Source organism: Bos indicus, chromosome 22 (genome assembly GCF_029378745.1).
Source record: "Bos indicus isolate NIAB-ARS_2022 breed Sahiwal x Tharparkar chromosome 22, NIAB-ARS_B.indTharparkar_mat_pri_1.0, whole genome shotgun sequence".
NCBI classification, from domain to species: domain Eukaryota; kingdom Metazoa; phylum Chordata; class Mammalia; order Artiodactyla; family Bovidae; genus Bos; species Bos indicus.
The window spans coordinates 11,202,051-11,220,071 of record NC_091781.1 but is presented as its reverse complement, the minus strand read 5'-3'; the positions used below and the strand labels follow the sequence as shown (position 1 = coordinate 11,220,071).

At 42.6% G+C, this 18,021-nt stretch overlaps 1 protein-coding gene across 2 annotated transcripts in view; it reads right to left on the bottom strand.

Annotated features, from left to right (window-relative positions):
* The window catches only part of CTDSPL (CTD small phosphatase like), a 125,205-nt gene extending 107,632 nt beyond the window's left edge, over nt 1-17,573 (bottom strand). For both annotated transcript variants that reach the window (XR_011562918.1, XM_070776045.1), the window contains exon 1: nt 17,157-17,573. Coding sequence is in view for 1 of the 2 variants with exons in the window: in XM_070776045.1 (XP_070632146.1) it covers nt 17,157-17,235 (79 nt within the window). In the remaining variant the exon portion in view is untranslated. The remainder of the gene's footprint in view (nt 1-17,156) is intronic.
* Between the last annotated feature and the right edge of the window lie 448 nt (nt 17,574-18,021).

The window sequence follows — 18,021 nt, the reverse complement described above, 5'->3', positions numbered from 1 at the left end:
CTCTGGAGCCTAGGTACTCTCGGCAGAGCTGAGGCTTAGCACATTTGTTTCTGTTCTGGTGACATTCTATGCTTCTGTTTCCTGGATTCCATCAAGATAGTCACTATTTTTACACTATTGTATAACTATGGGAGATTATATTTTAAACTCAAATGCTTGTTTATCTTATCTTGCACTTTTGTATTAGCTTTCTGCAGAAGGATACTCAAGATAGAAGAAATTCTCAGCTCCAATTTTAAACCTGGAAAAAGATATAATGTACAAAGTCTGTTTGGGTAAGTTCCTAAAAAAGCGTGGAGAAAGTCATAGGTTTTGTCTTTCAGAACACCCTTCACTGCAAAATGCAGAGTAAATCTGCCCGGCCAGATTGTAAAATGTCTTGGTCTCCTCTTCTGCTTAAATCATGACCAAAAATTTACTTCTGAGGGAGGGCTGGTACTATATTAAGCTTCACACTGCTTCACATTAAGGAGGCTGATCAAAATTTAAGGAGAGAACAGAGGCCAGAAATAGACCTACACACATACAGTCATCTGATTTTTTGATAAAGATTCAAAGGCAATACAATAGAAAAAGCATGGTTTCTTCAATAGCTGATGTGGAAACAACTGAACATTCGCATGCAAACAAACTTCAATTTCTGCTCTTCAAATGACATCATCAACACCTTGGACCCATCAGGACAGCTACTATCAGTAAAGAAAGTAACAGTCCTGGTGAAGATGTGGAGAGACTGGCATCCTTGTTGTACTGGGCTTCAGCACAAAATGGTACAGCTGTTGTGGAACAGCAGGTATGGTGGTTGCTCAAAAATTTAAATATACAATTACCATGCGATGCCACAATTCCACTCCTGAATATACATCCCTAAGTACTGACAGCAGGGACTGAAACAAGTAATTGAATATCCACGTCCACAGCAGCAGTATTCACAATGGCTACTACATGGAAGCCGTCCAAGTGTCCACTGACATACGAATAAATACACAAAATGTGGTATCTTTTACATACCACGTCTGTAAAAAGATATCTAATACATATGTATTTTTCTCTCCCTCTTTCTCTCTCAATATAACCTTAAAAAGAAATGCTACAAATGGATTCTGGCATGCTACAAACGGATCCACCTTGAGGACTTTATACTAAGTGAAATGTCAGTCATGTAAAGACAAATACTGCCTGATTCCACTTAGAGGGACAATGGGCAGTTATTTAACAGGTACAGCGCTTCAGAGTTTCAAGGTGAAAACAGTTCTGGAGACGGATGGTGGTGATACACTCACAACAACACGGATGTAGTCATTATCACTGAATTGTATACAATTTAGAATATACAATTATTAAGTAAATTGTAAGACAGTAAATTTAATGTAAAGTGTGTTTAACCACAAAAAAATTGGAAAGTCAAAGACAATGCTTAGAGGATGAAAAGACAGGTCACAGACTAGGATAAAATATTTGCAAAACACATATTCAGCGAAGTACTTGTATCCAGAATATATATAAAAAAAGCTCTCAAACTCAATAATAATAAATCAAATAATCTACTGTTTTTTTAAATTGGTAACAGTACGAACAGACACCTCGCCAAAAGGTGAATGGCACATAAAAAGAATATCAGCGTTATCAGTTGTTAAGAGAATAGAAATTAAAACCCCAACAAAATACCACTAGTTGTCTGTCAGAATGGCTAAAATTTAAAAACTGACAATGCTAAGTAGGTGCTGATACCGAGCCACTAGAAGAGTCACACACGACCGGTGGAGATGCAAAACAGCACCGCTACTCTGGAGAACTGTTTGGTAGTTTTTTTAACAATAAAGTTAAATATATACTTTCAAACTGGCACACGCATACAATCAAATACTATTCAGCAAGAAATACCAACAAAGAACTGATACAGGAAACCACCTGGAGGCGCTTCAAAAGCATTTTGCTAAGTGAAAGAAACCAAACGCCCAAGGCTCCAGACGGCATGATTCTGTTTAGATGAAGTTTCAGAAAATGGAAGGAAGCGGAGAGAAGAGAGAGCTGTTCTGGGCTGAGTGTGGAAGGCAGGTAACGGCGAAGGGGCACAGGGGTTACTCTGTGAATCATGGAAATGTTCTCTATCTTGATTACAGAGGTGGTTACATAGCTGTATGAGTTTGGCAAAGCTCACAGAACTTTCCAACTTTTGTCGTTATTGCTAAGTCGCTCTTCGAGTCAAGCTCTTTTGCAACCTCATGGACTGTAAGCCCACCAGGCTCCTCTGTCCATGCGACTTCCCATGTAAGGATAGTGGAGTGGGTAGCCATTCCCTTCTCCAGGGGATCTTCCTGACCCAAGGATTGAACCTCCATCTCCTGCACTGACAGTGGATTCTTTATCACTGAGCCACCTAGGAAGCTTTCTAATTTTGGGTTACATCAAAAAGAATGATTTTTATTATATGTAAGTTTACCTTATTAAAAAACTTAAAAAAAAATCAAGAAGTCAAGCCTGTGCAGTGAAACAGAGTATCCTATGGGATAGAAAAATTCATGCTCACCAGTAAGTACTCATACCCTTGACAGAGTTAACAGCTCCTCCAACTGTATATGCCTGGTGGATGACTAACATGAAATGTGTTTGTTCTAACCAAAGCAAAAATTAAATCTGTTAAACTGTTGCCTCAAAAATGGGGTAAGAAAATACGGCTCTGATGGAGGTCTATGGAATTAAAGTCATTGGTTTCTGATCTGGACATGACTGAGTCAAATACTCAGAACAGATTTATGGTATGCTGAGCACGGAAGCTGGCTCCTGGACAGGACGCAGAGGGAGACATCACACATAACGCTGACTACAGGATGCATGTTTACTGGAACACTGACTTCACTTTGACACCGAAAGGCTACATTTATTCAAGCTGTGTTGACAAAGGAGTGTGGTTTGTTCTTCCAGATACCCTGAAACACTGAAAGCTTAGGTTAAACACTAATTATGAAAGGTAAGAATAGCATCAGCCATCACACACTAAGCCACTTCTCTTCACTTTTTAAAGCGCTTTGAGTACCAGGATTTTAAAACATTTTTGGCAAGTAGCCTTAATACAAGTTATAATTACAAAGAAATCTTTCAGTTTTTAACTCAAAGCAGTTTTTAACTCAGAATCAAAATGAGTGATTACTTAGGTGATTACATAATCCTTAGCGTCCATACAGACCACTGTTTATCAGGCCCTGGTTTCAGAGAACTGTGCCACCAGTGTTTTCCGTGCTGACCCCAAATACAAAAATGCCCACATCCTAACCCAGTGCTACAGGCGGTTCCTAAGCCTTTGCTCCATTATGTGCTATTTCAAAGTCATAAGTGTAAATATTTGCCTAATTTAATTTTAAATAAAGCACTGACTATACATTCTCGTTTTAAAAATAGTAAAATAAACGTTAAAAGAGTAAAGGGAAAGATACTATTTAATGATAGTAGATTTTTAAAAAGAAAGCTGGGTCATTAAAAATATTGAACTTCAAATGTCTGATAAATCATGCTTTAAAATCTGGAAAATAAGTTCCAAGGTAAATATTATACCTCAGCATTTCCCAACAGAATCCTGACATTTCCCTTGACCTTAGCATCATATATTACTGCCAAAGCAAGTGAAAAACATATTATATACGTATATGTAAATCTAGAACTGTTTGTGGCCAGAGTGTTTCTTGACTTCTGCCAATTCCTGGCTGAAAGGACTTAGTGAACCCATTGGCCCTATCATGTATTCCCCTTCCTTCACTGCCGAAAGAGAAAAAGTCACTGAATTTCACTGAAAGAGAAAAAGCCACTGGCTTCACTTCTGGGTATATATCCAAAGAAAGCAAAATCACTATCCCAAAGAGGTGTCTGTACTCCCACACTCATTACAACATTATTTATAATAGTCAAGACATGGAAATAACCTAAGTGTCCACTGTCAGATGAATGGATAAAGAAGACTCTTTTTATACACACACACACACACACACACATATATATATTCACATATATATTATATAAAGGAATATTATTCTATCATAAACAGAAGTTGTAACAACATGGATGGACCTTGGGGGCAAGACATGGTAAATGAAATAAGTCAGAGATGGACAAAAACTTTATGATCTCATTTATATGTGGATTCCAAAACAAAACCAAAGTCACAGAAAAAGAGATCAGATTTGAGGTTGGCAGAGGGTGAGGGGCAAAGGAATTGGGTGAAGGTGGTCATAAGGTACAAAGCTCCAATTATAAGATAACAAGCAACAGGCATCTAATGAGCAACATGATCACTAGAGTTCACAATGCTGGGTGGTATATTCATAAGTCGCTAAGAAAGTGATCAATGCAAAGAAATAGAGGAAAACAACAGAATGGGAAAGACTAGAGATCTCTTCAAGAAAATTAGAGATACCAAGGGAACATTTCATGCAAAGATGGGCTCGATAAAGGACAGAAATGGTATGGACCTAAAAGAAGCAGAAGATATTAAGAAGATATGGCAAGAGTACACAGAAGAACTGTACAAAAAAGATCTTCACGACCCAGATAATCACAATGGTGTGATCACTCACCTAGAGCCAGACATCCTGGAATGTGAAGTCAAGTGGGCCTTAGAAAGCATCACTACGAACAAAGCCAGTGGAGTTGATGGAATTCCAGTTGAGCTATTCCAAATCCTGAAAGATGATGCTGTGAAAGTGCTGCACTCAATATGCCAGCAAATTTGGAAAACTCAGCAGTGGCCACAGGACTGGAAAAGGGCAGTTTTCATTCCAATCCCAAAGAAAGGTAATGCCAAAGAATGCTCAAACTACCACACAATTGCACTCATCTCACATGCTAGTAAAGTAATGCTCAAAATTCTCCAAGCCAGGCTTCAGCAATATGTGAACTGTGAACTTCCTGATGTTCAAGCTGGTTTTAGAAAAGGCAGAGGAACCAGAGATCAAATTGCCAACATCTGCTGGATCAAGGAAAAAGCAAGAGAGTTTCAGAAAAACATCTATTTCTGTTTTATTGACTATGCCAAAGCCTTTGACTGTGTGGATCACAATAAACTGTGGAAAATTCTGAAAGAGATGGGAATACCAGACCACCTGATCTGCCTCTTGAGAAATTTGTAAGCAGGTCAGGAAGCAACAGTTAAAACTGGACATGGAACAACAGACTGGTTCCAAATAGGAAAAGGAGTTCGTCAAGGCTGTATATTGTCACCCTGCTTATTTAACTTATATGCAGAGTACATCATGAGAAATGCTGGACTGGAAGAACACAAGCTGGAATCAAGATTGCTGGGAGAAATATCAATAACCTCAGATATGCAGATGACACCACCCTTATGGCAGAAAGTGAAGAGGAACTCAAAAGCCTCTTGACGAAAGTGAAAGTGGAGAGTGAAAAAGTTGGCTTAAAGCTCAACATTCAGAAAACGAAGATCATGGCATCCGGTCCCATCACTTCATGGGAAATAGATGGGGAAACAGTGGAAACAGTGTCAGACTTTATTTTGGGGGGCTCCAAAATCACTGCAGATGGTGACTGCAGCCATGAAATGAAAAGACGCTTCCTCCTTCGAAGGAAAGTTTTGACCAACCTAGATAGCATATTCAAAAGCAGAGACATTACTTTGCCAACAAAGGTCCATCTAGTCAAGGCTATGGTTTTTCCAGTGGTCATGTATGGATGTGAGAGTTGGACTGTGAAGAAGGCTGAGCGCGGAAGAATTGATGCTTTTGAACTGTGGTGTTGGAGAAGACTCTTGAGAGTCCCTTGGACTGCAAGGAGATCCAACCAGTCCATTCTGAAGGAGATAAGCCCCGGGATTTCTTTGGAAGGAATGATGCGAAAGCTGAAACTCCAGTACTTTGGCCACCTCATGTGAAGAGCTGACTCACTGGAAAAGACTCTGATGCTGGGAGGGATTGGGGGCAGGAGGAGAAGGGGACGACAGAGGATGAGATGGCTGAATGGCATCACTGACTCAATGGACTTGAGTCTGGGTGAAGTCCGGGAGTTTGTGATGGACAGGGAGGCCTGGCATGCTGCGATTCATGGGGTCGCAAAGAGTTGGACACGACTGAGCAACTGAGCTGAAACTGAACTGAAGAAAGTGAATCTTAAAAATTATAATCATAAGAAAAAAAACTGGTAACTATGAGGTCATGGATGTTCAAACTCACTGTAGTAATCATTTCACTATATGTGTGTATATGTATGTATGTCACGTCATTATGCTGTATACCTTAAACTTCAATAGTGTCACATGTCAACTGCATCTCAATAAAACTGGGCTGAAAATAAACAAATGCTCCAGAGTTAAACTTGAGGCTGTGTAGTCCTACGTTTGCATATGGACTTCCCCTGTGACGTGGGCCACTCCAGTCAAGTGCAGTCTGGGGCAAATTTTGGAAGCCCCCAGACCTACGTCCAGGGCAGCACAGACAGAAGAACAGTTTTCCAGTCACTGGCCAGAGAGCTCTGTCTAGTAGTAACCAGCAGCGCTAAAACCAGAGATAAGCTCCTTTGTGTTTACCCCAGGAAGACATTTCTATCTACTTAAATGGATGCTTTCTCAATTGAGAAACAAAATGAAAGATACGATACAGGTTTAAACCTGCTTGCCAATCAAACAGAATATTAGATCAAAAATACATCTAACTCAGGATATTCGAGAATGCTGATCTAAATTCTGGTGTTAAGACGAAAGCTTAAGAATGCATCCTTTGAAGGCTGGCTCAACAACAGTTGTCACTGAAGCCCCACTGATCTAGACTTGATTTCACACTGAATTCATTATCATTTCTCTTTTTCAGGGACAATCAAGATTCTCAAAGCACTAACCCAATTTGACTTTTACATCAGTCACTAGCACTTTGCTGAAATAAACCTTTAAAGGGACAACTCTGCAATTCTAGTCTTCCTTAAAACAATTTGGATAGGTCTAAAAATTAATCAGGGGACTTCTACTTCCAAGAAGATGGAGTATAATTCTTCCTAATCTGTCCACTAGTACAACTAAAAGCCCAGTTTATAGAGCAAACACAAGCTGACTGAAAGGTGGGGGAAGAAGGCAGAGCAGGGAGGGAGCTGAGAACTTAAACCAAGGCTGGTGACCCCTGGGTTTTCTTTTGCCTCATATAACCCAAACTCAGAGCCAAAGGAGCTAGATATGGGCAAAAATCAACAGCTGCTGATAAAAAAAAAAAAAAAAAAAAAGTCCTTTCAGAAGCCTATTCTTTGTAACCAAAGGACCAGAAAAGGGACAGTCTAGCAAGACAGGAAACTTTCAGATAATAAAACTGCTCTGCTGCAGAGAACACCACACACGCACACACTGTGGCCCCAACCCCACCGAGGTCAGCAAACCCCAAAGGGCATGTAGATCTCCACCCCCACCAGGGTATAAGGAGGCACCCCCCACCGTGCTGGGGCAGTGGCTGAGAAAGCCATGTGGGGAGAAGGGACCTTCACTCCTAACTGCTGGTAATGGGTCCCTCCCTCTCCCAGTGGTGCCAGTGAAGACCATGTGGCTAGCCTGGACTTCCATTCCTACCAAGGTGTCAGAGGAGGCACAAGAAGATTCAGGGTTTTTAGCCTCACCCACTCCCACTACAGAGATCATGTGGGAGCTGAAACTCCCTTCCTGCCCATCAGTTTGTCAGGAGAGGTCAAGTGGAGATCCTGGACTTCTACCTCTCCCTGGCAATAATGGGGCAGTGTTTCCCCTTCTCTGCTGGAGCAGTGTCAGAGAAAACCAACTAAAACTGAAGCTTTAAATAAGACACAGACTCTCATAACATGATAAGAAAAAGTCCAGATTTCAACTGCAATTCACTTGTTACACCAAGAGCCAGAAGATCTCAAACTCAACGAAAAAAAGACAATCGAGGCCAACACCAAGAAAGCTATTACAATTACCTGACAAAAATTTTCAAGCAGCTATGGTAAAAGCAATTAGGAAGATATTGAAAACAAATGGAAATAGAAAGCCTCAGCAAAGACACAGCAAGTCTTAGCAAAGGAAAACAAGACATAAAGAAAAACTGAATGGCAAATTTTAAGTGAAACAAAAGTTGAAATAAAAAACTTGTGGATAGGCTCAATAGCAGAATGGAGGGGACTAGGAGCAAATCACTGAACTCAGAGATAGGACAAAATTACCCAATCTGAATCAACAGACAGAAGAGTTTTTTTTTTTAAGAGTAGTTGGTATTGATAAACCTGTGGGCCTGTAACAAAGGACCTCATATTTGTGTCATCAGAGTCCCAGGAGAAGAGGAGAAAAGAGCAGGGCTAAAAAAGTACTTCAGAAAATAAAGGCTGAAAATGTCCCAAATTTTGTAAGAGACAACCTTACAAATTCAAGAAGCTAAGTGAATCCCCAATAGAATAAACCTGAAGAAATCCACACTGAGACATATCATAACTAAACTTCTGAAAACTAAAGATGATACAGATACTTTGGAAGACAGTTTGACAGTTTCTCACAAAACAAAAAGCCTTCTCACCATACAGTACAGCAACGGTGCTCCTCAGCATTTACCCAGATGAGCTGAAACCGTGTGGGGTCAGTGTTACACGGGAACACTTTCTGCTCAGTTTTGCTATGAACCTAAAACCATCCTAAAAAATAAAGCCCATATTAAAAAACAACAACAACAAACATTGAGGACTTCCCTGGTGGTCAAGTGGTTAAGAATCAGCCTGCCGGTGTGGAGGACATGAGTTCAGTCCCTGGTCCAGGAAGATTCCACATGCTGTGGGGCAACCAAGCCTGTGCATCACAACTAGTGAGCCTATGCACTAGAGCTGGGGAGCCGCGGCTACTGAAGCCCGCATGCCGCAAAGCCTGCATGCCGCAATCGGAAGCCTGCGCACCGCAACTGCAGAGTAGCCCCGGCTCGCAGAAACCAAGACCCAGCACAGACAAAATTAAATAAAATAGCTAAATTAAAAAAGAAGTTTTCTATAAAATAATACATTGAACTGAATGAAGATGAAAATATAACATCAGAATTTGCGAGATATTGCAAAAATAATACTAAGAGAAAAACGTGTGGCACAGTATGCATATGTTAGGAAAAGGAAACGTCTCAAATCAATAATCTAAGTTCCCTTCCAAGAACCTAGAAAAAGAGCAAAATAAACCCAAATCAAGCATAAGGAAGGAAAATAATAAAGAACAGAAAAGATATCAGTTGACTTGAAAACATTAAAAGTGGTAGAGAAAAATCAGTGAAATACAAAATGGGTCTTTTTTTTTTTAAAGATCAAGAAAATTGAGAAACCTCTATCAAGTCTCACCAAAAAATAAGATGGAAGACACAAATTACCAATATTACAAATGAAAGTGGGGATGTTAGAAACAGGGGCTGTCTCTTCAGACCCTGCAAGCATCGAATAGATAATGAGGGAATAATACTATGAACAACTCTACACACAAATATGACAACTTCGATGAAATGCATCAAATCTCAAAAAACAAAAATGACACAACTTATCCCATATAAAAGAGATGATCTGAATAGCTCTATAACTGTTAGAGAAACTGAATTTGTCATTTAAAAATTCCACCCAAAGAAATCTCCAGGTCCAGACGATTTCACTGGGAATGAATACCAGTATTACACAATCTCTTCCAGAAAAGAGAACAGAATACTTTGCAATTTACTTTACAAAGTTGGCACCAAATTAGATAAAGACCATACCCAAAATGAAAAGCATAGACCAATATCACTCATGAATACAGATGCAAAAATCCTTAACAAAATGGTGGCAATGAGAATTCATTAATACACAAAAAGAATTACATACAAAATCATGAGGCTTATTCTAGGCATACAGGATGGTTCAATATTTTAAAATCTATCAGTGTAATCTACCAGATCAATAGACCAAAGATGAAAACTCACATGATCATATCAATTGATACAGGAAAAACATATGACAAAATTCAACATCCATCTCTGATAAAAACTCTCAGAAAAACTGGAATACAGGAGAACTTCCTTAACCTTTTAATAAAGACATACACACACATACATACACAAACAGCCAACAATAGCCAACAATATACTTTTACAACAGTAAAAGACTGAAATGGGAACAAGGTAAGGATGTCCATTCTCACAACTCTTATTCAGCATACTTCTCTAAGTTTTCATCGACACAATAAAGAAAAAGAAATAAAAGGCATACAAATCAGAAAGGAAGAAATAGAAATGTTCTTATGTGATGACATCTTAAAAGCCTTCTATGTTAAAAGCCTCAAAAAACATACAAAGTCTCTTATAACTAATAAGTGAGTTCAGTATAGAGGACATAACAAAGACATACAAAATTAACTGCATTCCTATATACTAGTACCGAACGTGTGAATACCAAAATTAAAAACATAACTAAAATCACTCAAAAAAAAAAAAAAGAAACATGTAACCACTTAGATTGGAGAAGGCAATGGCAGCCCACTCCAGTACTCTTGCCTGGAAAATCCCATGGACGGAGGACCCTGATGGGCCGCAGTCCATGGGGTCGCTAGGAGTCGGACACGACTGAGTGACTTCACTTTCACTTTTCACTTTTATGCACTGGAGAAGGAAATGGCAACCCACTCCAGTGTTCTTGCCTGGAGAATCCGAGGGACGGGGGAGCCTGGTGGGCTGCCGTCTATGGGGTCACACAGAGTCGGACACGACTGAAGCGACTTAGCAGCAGCAGCAGCAGCAACCACTTAGATACGTATCTAATAAAAACATTAATAGGACTTGTATGCTGAAAACCTATACAACCCTGATGAAAGAATCAAAGAATACCATATCTCAATAAATGGAAAGACCACGGTCATGAACTGGAAGATTCAATATAGTGAAGATGTTAATTCTCCCCAAACTGACACACAGGCTTAATTTGATTCCTATCAAATCTCAGCAAGCTTTCTGTAGATAGAGACAAGATTATTGTAATATATATGTATATATAGAATATATAGAGAAAGGAACTAGAACTGCTAAAACAAAAGACAAAATTTGGAGGAATCAGGCTATTCTATCTCAAGACTTAATATACAGCTACAATAACCAAGACAGTGGTATAGGCAGAGGGGACAGACACATAAATCAGTGGAATAAAATAGAAAACTCAGAGACCTACACAAATACGACGCGCTGGTTTTTGACTGATACACTGATTTGAAATGCAAAAGAAACTCAAAAGAGGAAGGAAAGCCTTTTCAACAAATGTGGCTAAAGTGATTAGTCAGTCAGAGACAAAAAACTTAATCTAGTTGTGGTTCCCTGACGGCTCAGATGATAAAGAATCTGCTTGCAGTGCAGGAGACTCAGGTTCAATCCCTGTGTCGGGAAGATCCCCCGGAGAAGGGGGATCTCCAAGTATTCCTGCCTGGAGAATTCCACGAACAGAGGAGCCTGGTAAGCTATGGTCTATGTGGTCAAAAGAGTCAGACACAATTGAGCAACTAACACTTTCACTTTCACCTTACAAAAATGAAATCACAACAGATAATGGTATTAAATGTAAAACATAAACTACAAAACTTTTGGGAAGAGCATATGACAAAACACTCAGGTCTAGTGTGAGATAAAGGGTTCTTAGACTTGACCTCAAAAGCACAACCAATTGAAGGAAAAATTGATATATTAAAAACTTTTGTTCTGCAAAATACTGTGTAAGGAGGATGAATAGACAAGCTACAGATAAGGAGGAAATATTTGCAAACCACATACCTGATGAAGGACTAACATCGAGAATTGAAAAGAATTCTCAAAACCCAACAGTGAAAGAAATATCCAATTAGAACATGAACAAAAGACAAGAAGGAACATCTCATCAAAGAAGATATACAGAAGGAAAAAGCACATGGAGAGAAGTTCAACATCATTAGCCATCAGAGAAATCCAAATTAAAACCACAATGAGATACCACTACACACATATCAGAATGATTAATACAAAAAGGTGATATCAAACACTGGTGAGGATGTGGAGAAATTAGATCTTTCATGAATTGCTGGTGAGATTATAAACTGGTACATTTAATTTGGAAAACAGTTTGGCAGTTTCTTTAAAAAGCAAATATGCAACTACCATATGATCCAGCAATTGCATGCCTGGGTACTTTTCCTGGAGAAATGATGACTTCTCTTTACTCAAAAACCTGTCCACTAACGTTTATAGCAGTTTTATGTGTAATAGCCCAAATTTAGAAACGATTAGATGTTCTTCAAAGAGTGATTGGTTAAACTGGTATATTCATGTCATGGAATACTATTCTGCAATAAAAAAGAAGAAAATACTGATATAGGCCACAACCTGACTGAAAATCCAGAGAATTAAGCTGAATGAAAAAAGTCAACTCCAAAAGATCACACTGTTTGATTCCATGTATACACATTCCTAAAATGACAAAATTTCAGAAATGAAGAACAGACGAGTGGTTTCCAACAGGCTGAGAAGGAGTGGGAATGGAAGAGAACTAGGTGTAGTTATAAAACGGCACCATGAGGGATCTTTGAGCTGATGGAATTCTGTGTCCTGACCACACCAATGATTTTGTACAAAGGTTTGGCAAGATGCTAACATTAGTGGGAACTAGGTAGGGGGGTCAGTGTGACTGCTTACAGCTGCATGTAAACTTAAGAGTCATTTCTGAATAAAAAGTTTAATATTAAAAAGTCAATCAAATTGAATCTACTTCAAATTTGTTCCACCATCTGAAATAACTATTGCTTCCAAGAATCTTCTCCTTGATGTAATTTTGTTAGCAGCCCAAAGGTTAAAGGTTTCTGAGTTAAGCTTAAGTGTCGCAAACATGTGGAGGAAATATACCTAGTATCCTGGGCCAAAAATCTGCCAAAACAAACTTGCCTACAGAAATCTCATCAAGGGACATGCATTAGCTTACAGAATAATTAACTGTTCAGCAAGAACTGATATGTGCTTGATAATGTTGCATATTAATTGAGAGGCTTTTGTTTTATTATTATTCAACTCCCTTTAATTACTTATTTTCCTCCAAATAGCTATGGGAAATTTCCTTTCGTTAAAAAAATTCATCTGTAAAACACAAGGACATTTTCATTAATATTTAAACAAAAAGGCAAAGTTCCCTCACTTTCCAGCTCAGTCTTTTCCCCAGGGAAAATCACTGTTGTTTGTTTGAAGTATTTTTTCAGATTATTTTTTGTGTGTCTCTAGACATATGTACAGTTTTATGTCTGTGTGTCTGATATTTTTTAAAATACAGACAGGATCACACTGTTTATATTATTCAATTACTTTACCCCCACCCTGCTTTAAAATCTCTTGGAAATGTGCATGTTAGTATCCTTAGATCTAATTTAATTCATTCTTTCTAAGTGCCTTATAGTATTTTGTGGTATTGACGTACTACAGTCTAATCCTTTGGCACTTAGGATGTTCCCGATTTTTTATATTGCAAGCAATGTAGACATTGGTGAAAATCCTTGTATGTGTTTCCTGTAGCATATATAAGGCTTTTTCTCTAGGACAGAAACCCAGAAGTATACCTGGCTTCACAGGTATCACCAATATTGTTGATTGGCTGAGATTATACCCGTTCCCACCTATTCCCAATTATCTTCTTTCCTGCGTCCAAACCAAAGGTTGGAGTGACTATGTGACCCAGTTCTGGCCGATTAAACATCACCAAAAGTTTGCTGGGTGGTCCCTAGCAATATTTGTGCTTTCCAGTTAAAAATAGCTGGACCTTTTTCCTTCCCTGAAGGTGGCTATGGTGTTTGGAGGGGTGGCAGCCACATTACAACATGTAGTAAAGTTAAGGGAATCACAGTGATGTCAGCTGTGATACTAATGAGTTGCTGAACTAAAGCTATCGACAGGTACCTCCAGACTGCTTGCTATGTGACAAGAATAAACCTCTGCCAGGTTAAGCTACAGTGTTAAGTCTGGTTTTCTATTACTTGCAGCCAAATATGTTTCTAAGAGATTCAGTACTCAAATATTCTCTAAAAAGTCTGTACTCACTTCATTCTCCCACAAAGGTTTATAACAGTATTCCTTTCCCAAAACTTTTGTTTACTTTGAATGTTGTCAGTCATTTCAATGTTTAAACAAGCTGACACAGAAGAAAAATTTCACAGGAAGTAAAGCATCATTTCATACATTTATTGGACATTCAAATTTCCTCTTCTACAATTTTTCTTGTTCATATCTCTTGACCACTTTTCTACTGTATTGTTAGACTTTTTCTTATTGATTTGTAAATTTCCAGATAGTAAAGCAGCCTGGGCTAAACTCACACCGAAAACTGCCTCTGTATCTTTATACTATCAGTCAAGTCAAACACGATTACAAAATAAATCTTCGGTGACAGGCCACACCTCCGACAGGGACAATCATGTCTGAGTGCTCACTACCACGTGGCAAAGTGTCAAAAAGTAATTCAACTTGTGCAAACAACCCAGGTCCCAGCCCATACTTACTACTTCCTCTGCAAACCTCCACCTAAAGAAAGGTATATGCAACAGTGACACACTGGTGAACTAGGCAGAGTCTTTAACAGACTTCATCTCATTTAATCCAAATCAAACCCAAAAGGCAGTCATTATTAATCCTATTTTAAGAACAAAAAATAAAAGTAAACTTTTAAAACCAAGAGTTTCTTTCCTATCACAAAATCTTACATTTCAGGCTGCATAACTAAAATCAAAACGATTAAGAGTTCACCTAAAACTTGAGTGATAACAAAATCCATTGTGCCTGTCTAAATATATCAACATGCTTAAGCAAGAAACATTGTTAAACATGTTTAGTGGTTTATGAATCTGAGCAAAGTATTCCAAAGCTAGGTTCTACAGTTTATTGCCACACTATAGTTAACCCAAATTATTTTGTTTTAAAGTGAGAAACTAAACTGAGTAAGATTTTAATGCTTCAACAAGAAGCACTGACTACAAGAAGCCACCGACCCCACCCCAGAGAGGCAGGTAAGGAATTCCTCTCATCAGTTATCAACCAACCAATCTGACGCTAGAAAACAAACAAAATAAGCAGTTAAAGATAATACAAGATTGTCATGAAAAGAAACATAAACAAGTTGAATAGAACAGGCACCATCCTTGAATAGAACAAGCACTATCCTTGAATATTTGTACATGGTTTGAATTTTGGATAACTGTCTCCACTTTTAAAAGTTTAGGAGCTAGAGGAAAAGAGAAAGTTGGGGAGGCGCCTGCTCCTGCAATCAGGTGGGGAGCAGTAGGAAGGCTGAAGTCCTGACAAACATTTTCCTGCTTTCTGCCACACCTCTCATCACAAGAGCTGTGGATTCTCTCTGGCACAGCATCACACAAAGCACTCAATCCACACTGGAGGAGAAGCAGAGGCATCAAATCTCCTCGATGCCTCCGAGCAAACTGTCCCTGAGGGGACATGCCCAGCCCAGGGACAGCAGGCCCGGGCCCCAGGAACCAACAGCCCCAGCAACAGGAAGACCAGACCAAGCAAGGCGCTGCCCACTTGGGCCCCAGAGAGACATGGAGATCCATCTGGAGCAGCCTCCTCCAGTGCTTCAGCCCCTCTGTAAGGCACAGAAACATGCCTGGGGGGAGTCTGATTTCTAATTTTACACAAAAGAAAACAAGTCTGCAGACACACAGTGTTTATGGTCTATGGAAACTGCAAATGAGTTGACAAATCGCCAATCTGAGGGGTGACTCTGGTGGGCTTGCCCAGGGATTCCTGCCTGGGGAGAGGTAATGGAGTGTTTCCCCCACCCCCATGCCACTCCTCAGCAGAGCTGCACACCTCACCCAACTGGCACAGCAAGGTTAGTAACACATGTTAAGAAATCTGACTCTCTGCCAAAGTCAAAGGCCAGGCTTGGAGAGGGGAGGGGGGAGCATCCCAGTGGGCTGCTCCTGACCTCAGTGCAGGTGTTTGCCAGGCACACAGCAGGAAGATTTAGTCACAGAACAAAACAAGCCAGATTCCTTGGCCCTTCAAAACTGTCCAAAGCTCAGGCCAGCTTACTAGAGGGACAGTAACCAGGGCTCATGAGAGAGGGGGACAACAGGCCTCCAAGAGGGGCAGGGACACAAAGGAAAAGAGCAATGAGGGGTGGGTGATGGGGCCAAAATGTGCTGGAATCAAACCAGGTCCTTCAGCACCGTGCCGGCTCTCCCGGGAGGGACACACCTGGCACCCAAGGGCTCCTCCGAGGGTCCGTTAGAGCTGGGCCCTAAAGGGGCCACCAAACCCTGTAGATGCACCCAACAGGTGCCACTGAGACAGCAGAGTCAAGCAGGGGGCTAGCTCAGCAATGCTCCCCCCACCCCACTTGCGCAACCAACACACCCAAGCACACAGCCTCACTGTTGGGTGAACACACAGGCTCATGGTCAGGCACAGCACACACGCAGTCTTCCTAGGTGTAACTGCACACACACACACACACACACACACACACCACCCTGCCAGTCCATGGGCACAACATACTCAACCTGCCAGTTCAGTGCTGTGAGCTCACAGTCATGTTCATACACAAACTCTGTAGGGAATGAACACATACAAACTCTGCAGGCTCGGGCTCATGCAGGCACACACACACACACAACTCCACAACCTCCTGGTCAGGTACACACAAACATACATAATGTACACAAGCACACTCACAGCCTGTCAGGAAAACCGGTGCTCACACACCTTTACCATCTCTCAGTTGGCCTGTGCATACCCACAGCATGCAAGTGTACACACACAAGTGCACACACACGTAATCCGATAGACACACACACTCACAACCTATCCGTTAAGTGCACACATAGCCTTCCAACCTCTGCCCACTGCATACACACGACACACACACTTCCAACCTGCCAGAAACACACGCGGGCTCACAACTTCTCCGTCGCGTGAGCGCACACACAAACTCCTGGCCCGCAGGGTCACCCCCACATCGCCGCCACCCGGAGAAAGGCGCACGCCCCCTCCCGCGCCCCGAGCGGCGCGGGCACACTCCCCCTCCCGCCCGCTCGCCTCCCTGCTGCGCACCCCGCACCCACGCACCCCTCCCCCAGCCCGCGCCAGCGCCGGGCAGCCAACTCCGGTCGCGCGGGGAGTGCCCACGCCCCCGGCCTGCGCCCGGCCCGCGCCCCTCCTTACCTTTCTCGCCGGCGCCCGGGGCCCGGCCCTCGTCCTCCTTGGGGTTGGTCACCTGGGTGATGATGGCCGGGCCGTCCATGGGTGCGCGGCGCGGCGGCCGCCCGCCGGCCCGGCCCCCCGGCAGCCAGGCGCACGGGCGCGCGGCGCGGGGGGCGCGCGGGGCCGCGGGCCGGGGGGGCGCTCGCCGCCGCCGCCTGGGCGCGCCCGCCGCCCGGCCCCGCGCTCTGTGAGAGGCGGCCCGGGCTCGCGCCCCCGCTCCCGCCGCCGCCGCCGCCTCTGGGCTGGAGCGGCCGCCGCCTCGTCACCATGAACCCCGGAGCCGCGCCCGGGAGAGTCGCGCAAGGAGAGGCGGAGCGGGAGGCCGGGCGCCGCGGGAAGCGGGAGCGGGCGAGGGGGAAGGAGCAAGCGAGGAGCGAGGGCGGGCGGGAGAGAGGGAGGGAATGAGGGAGGGAACGAGGGAAAGCGGGAGGGCGGGCGGGTGGGTGTGTCCCGGCCGGGGGACCGGCCTCCGCCGCCGCCGCCGCCGCCGGCGCTGCCCGCCAGCCCTGGGGGAGAGGGGTGCGGGGTGAGACCGAAGCGCTGGGTGGAGGGCGGGAGGGGTTCTTGGGCAGACGCGGGGTGGGGGGGGCGGGCTTGGGGTGTAGGGGATTCCAGAGGGGTCCTGGCGGTAGATGTGAGGGCCGAGGTGTGTGGGGGCGTCAGGAGGCCTGGGAAGATGAGTGAGGTGAGCGGCCTGGGGTGCGAAGGCCGTGAGGAGTCTGGCAGATGAGTGCGCTGAGGGGTGTCGGGGGCTAGGCAGAGGCCCGCGGGGGTGCGGGTAGGGCCCCGGGGTCCGAGGCGAGATCGCACGGATGGGAGAGTGAGG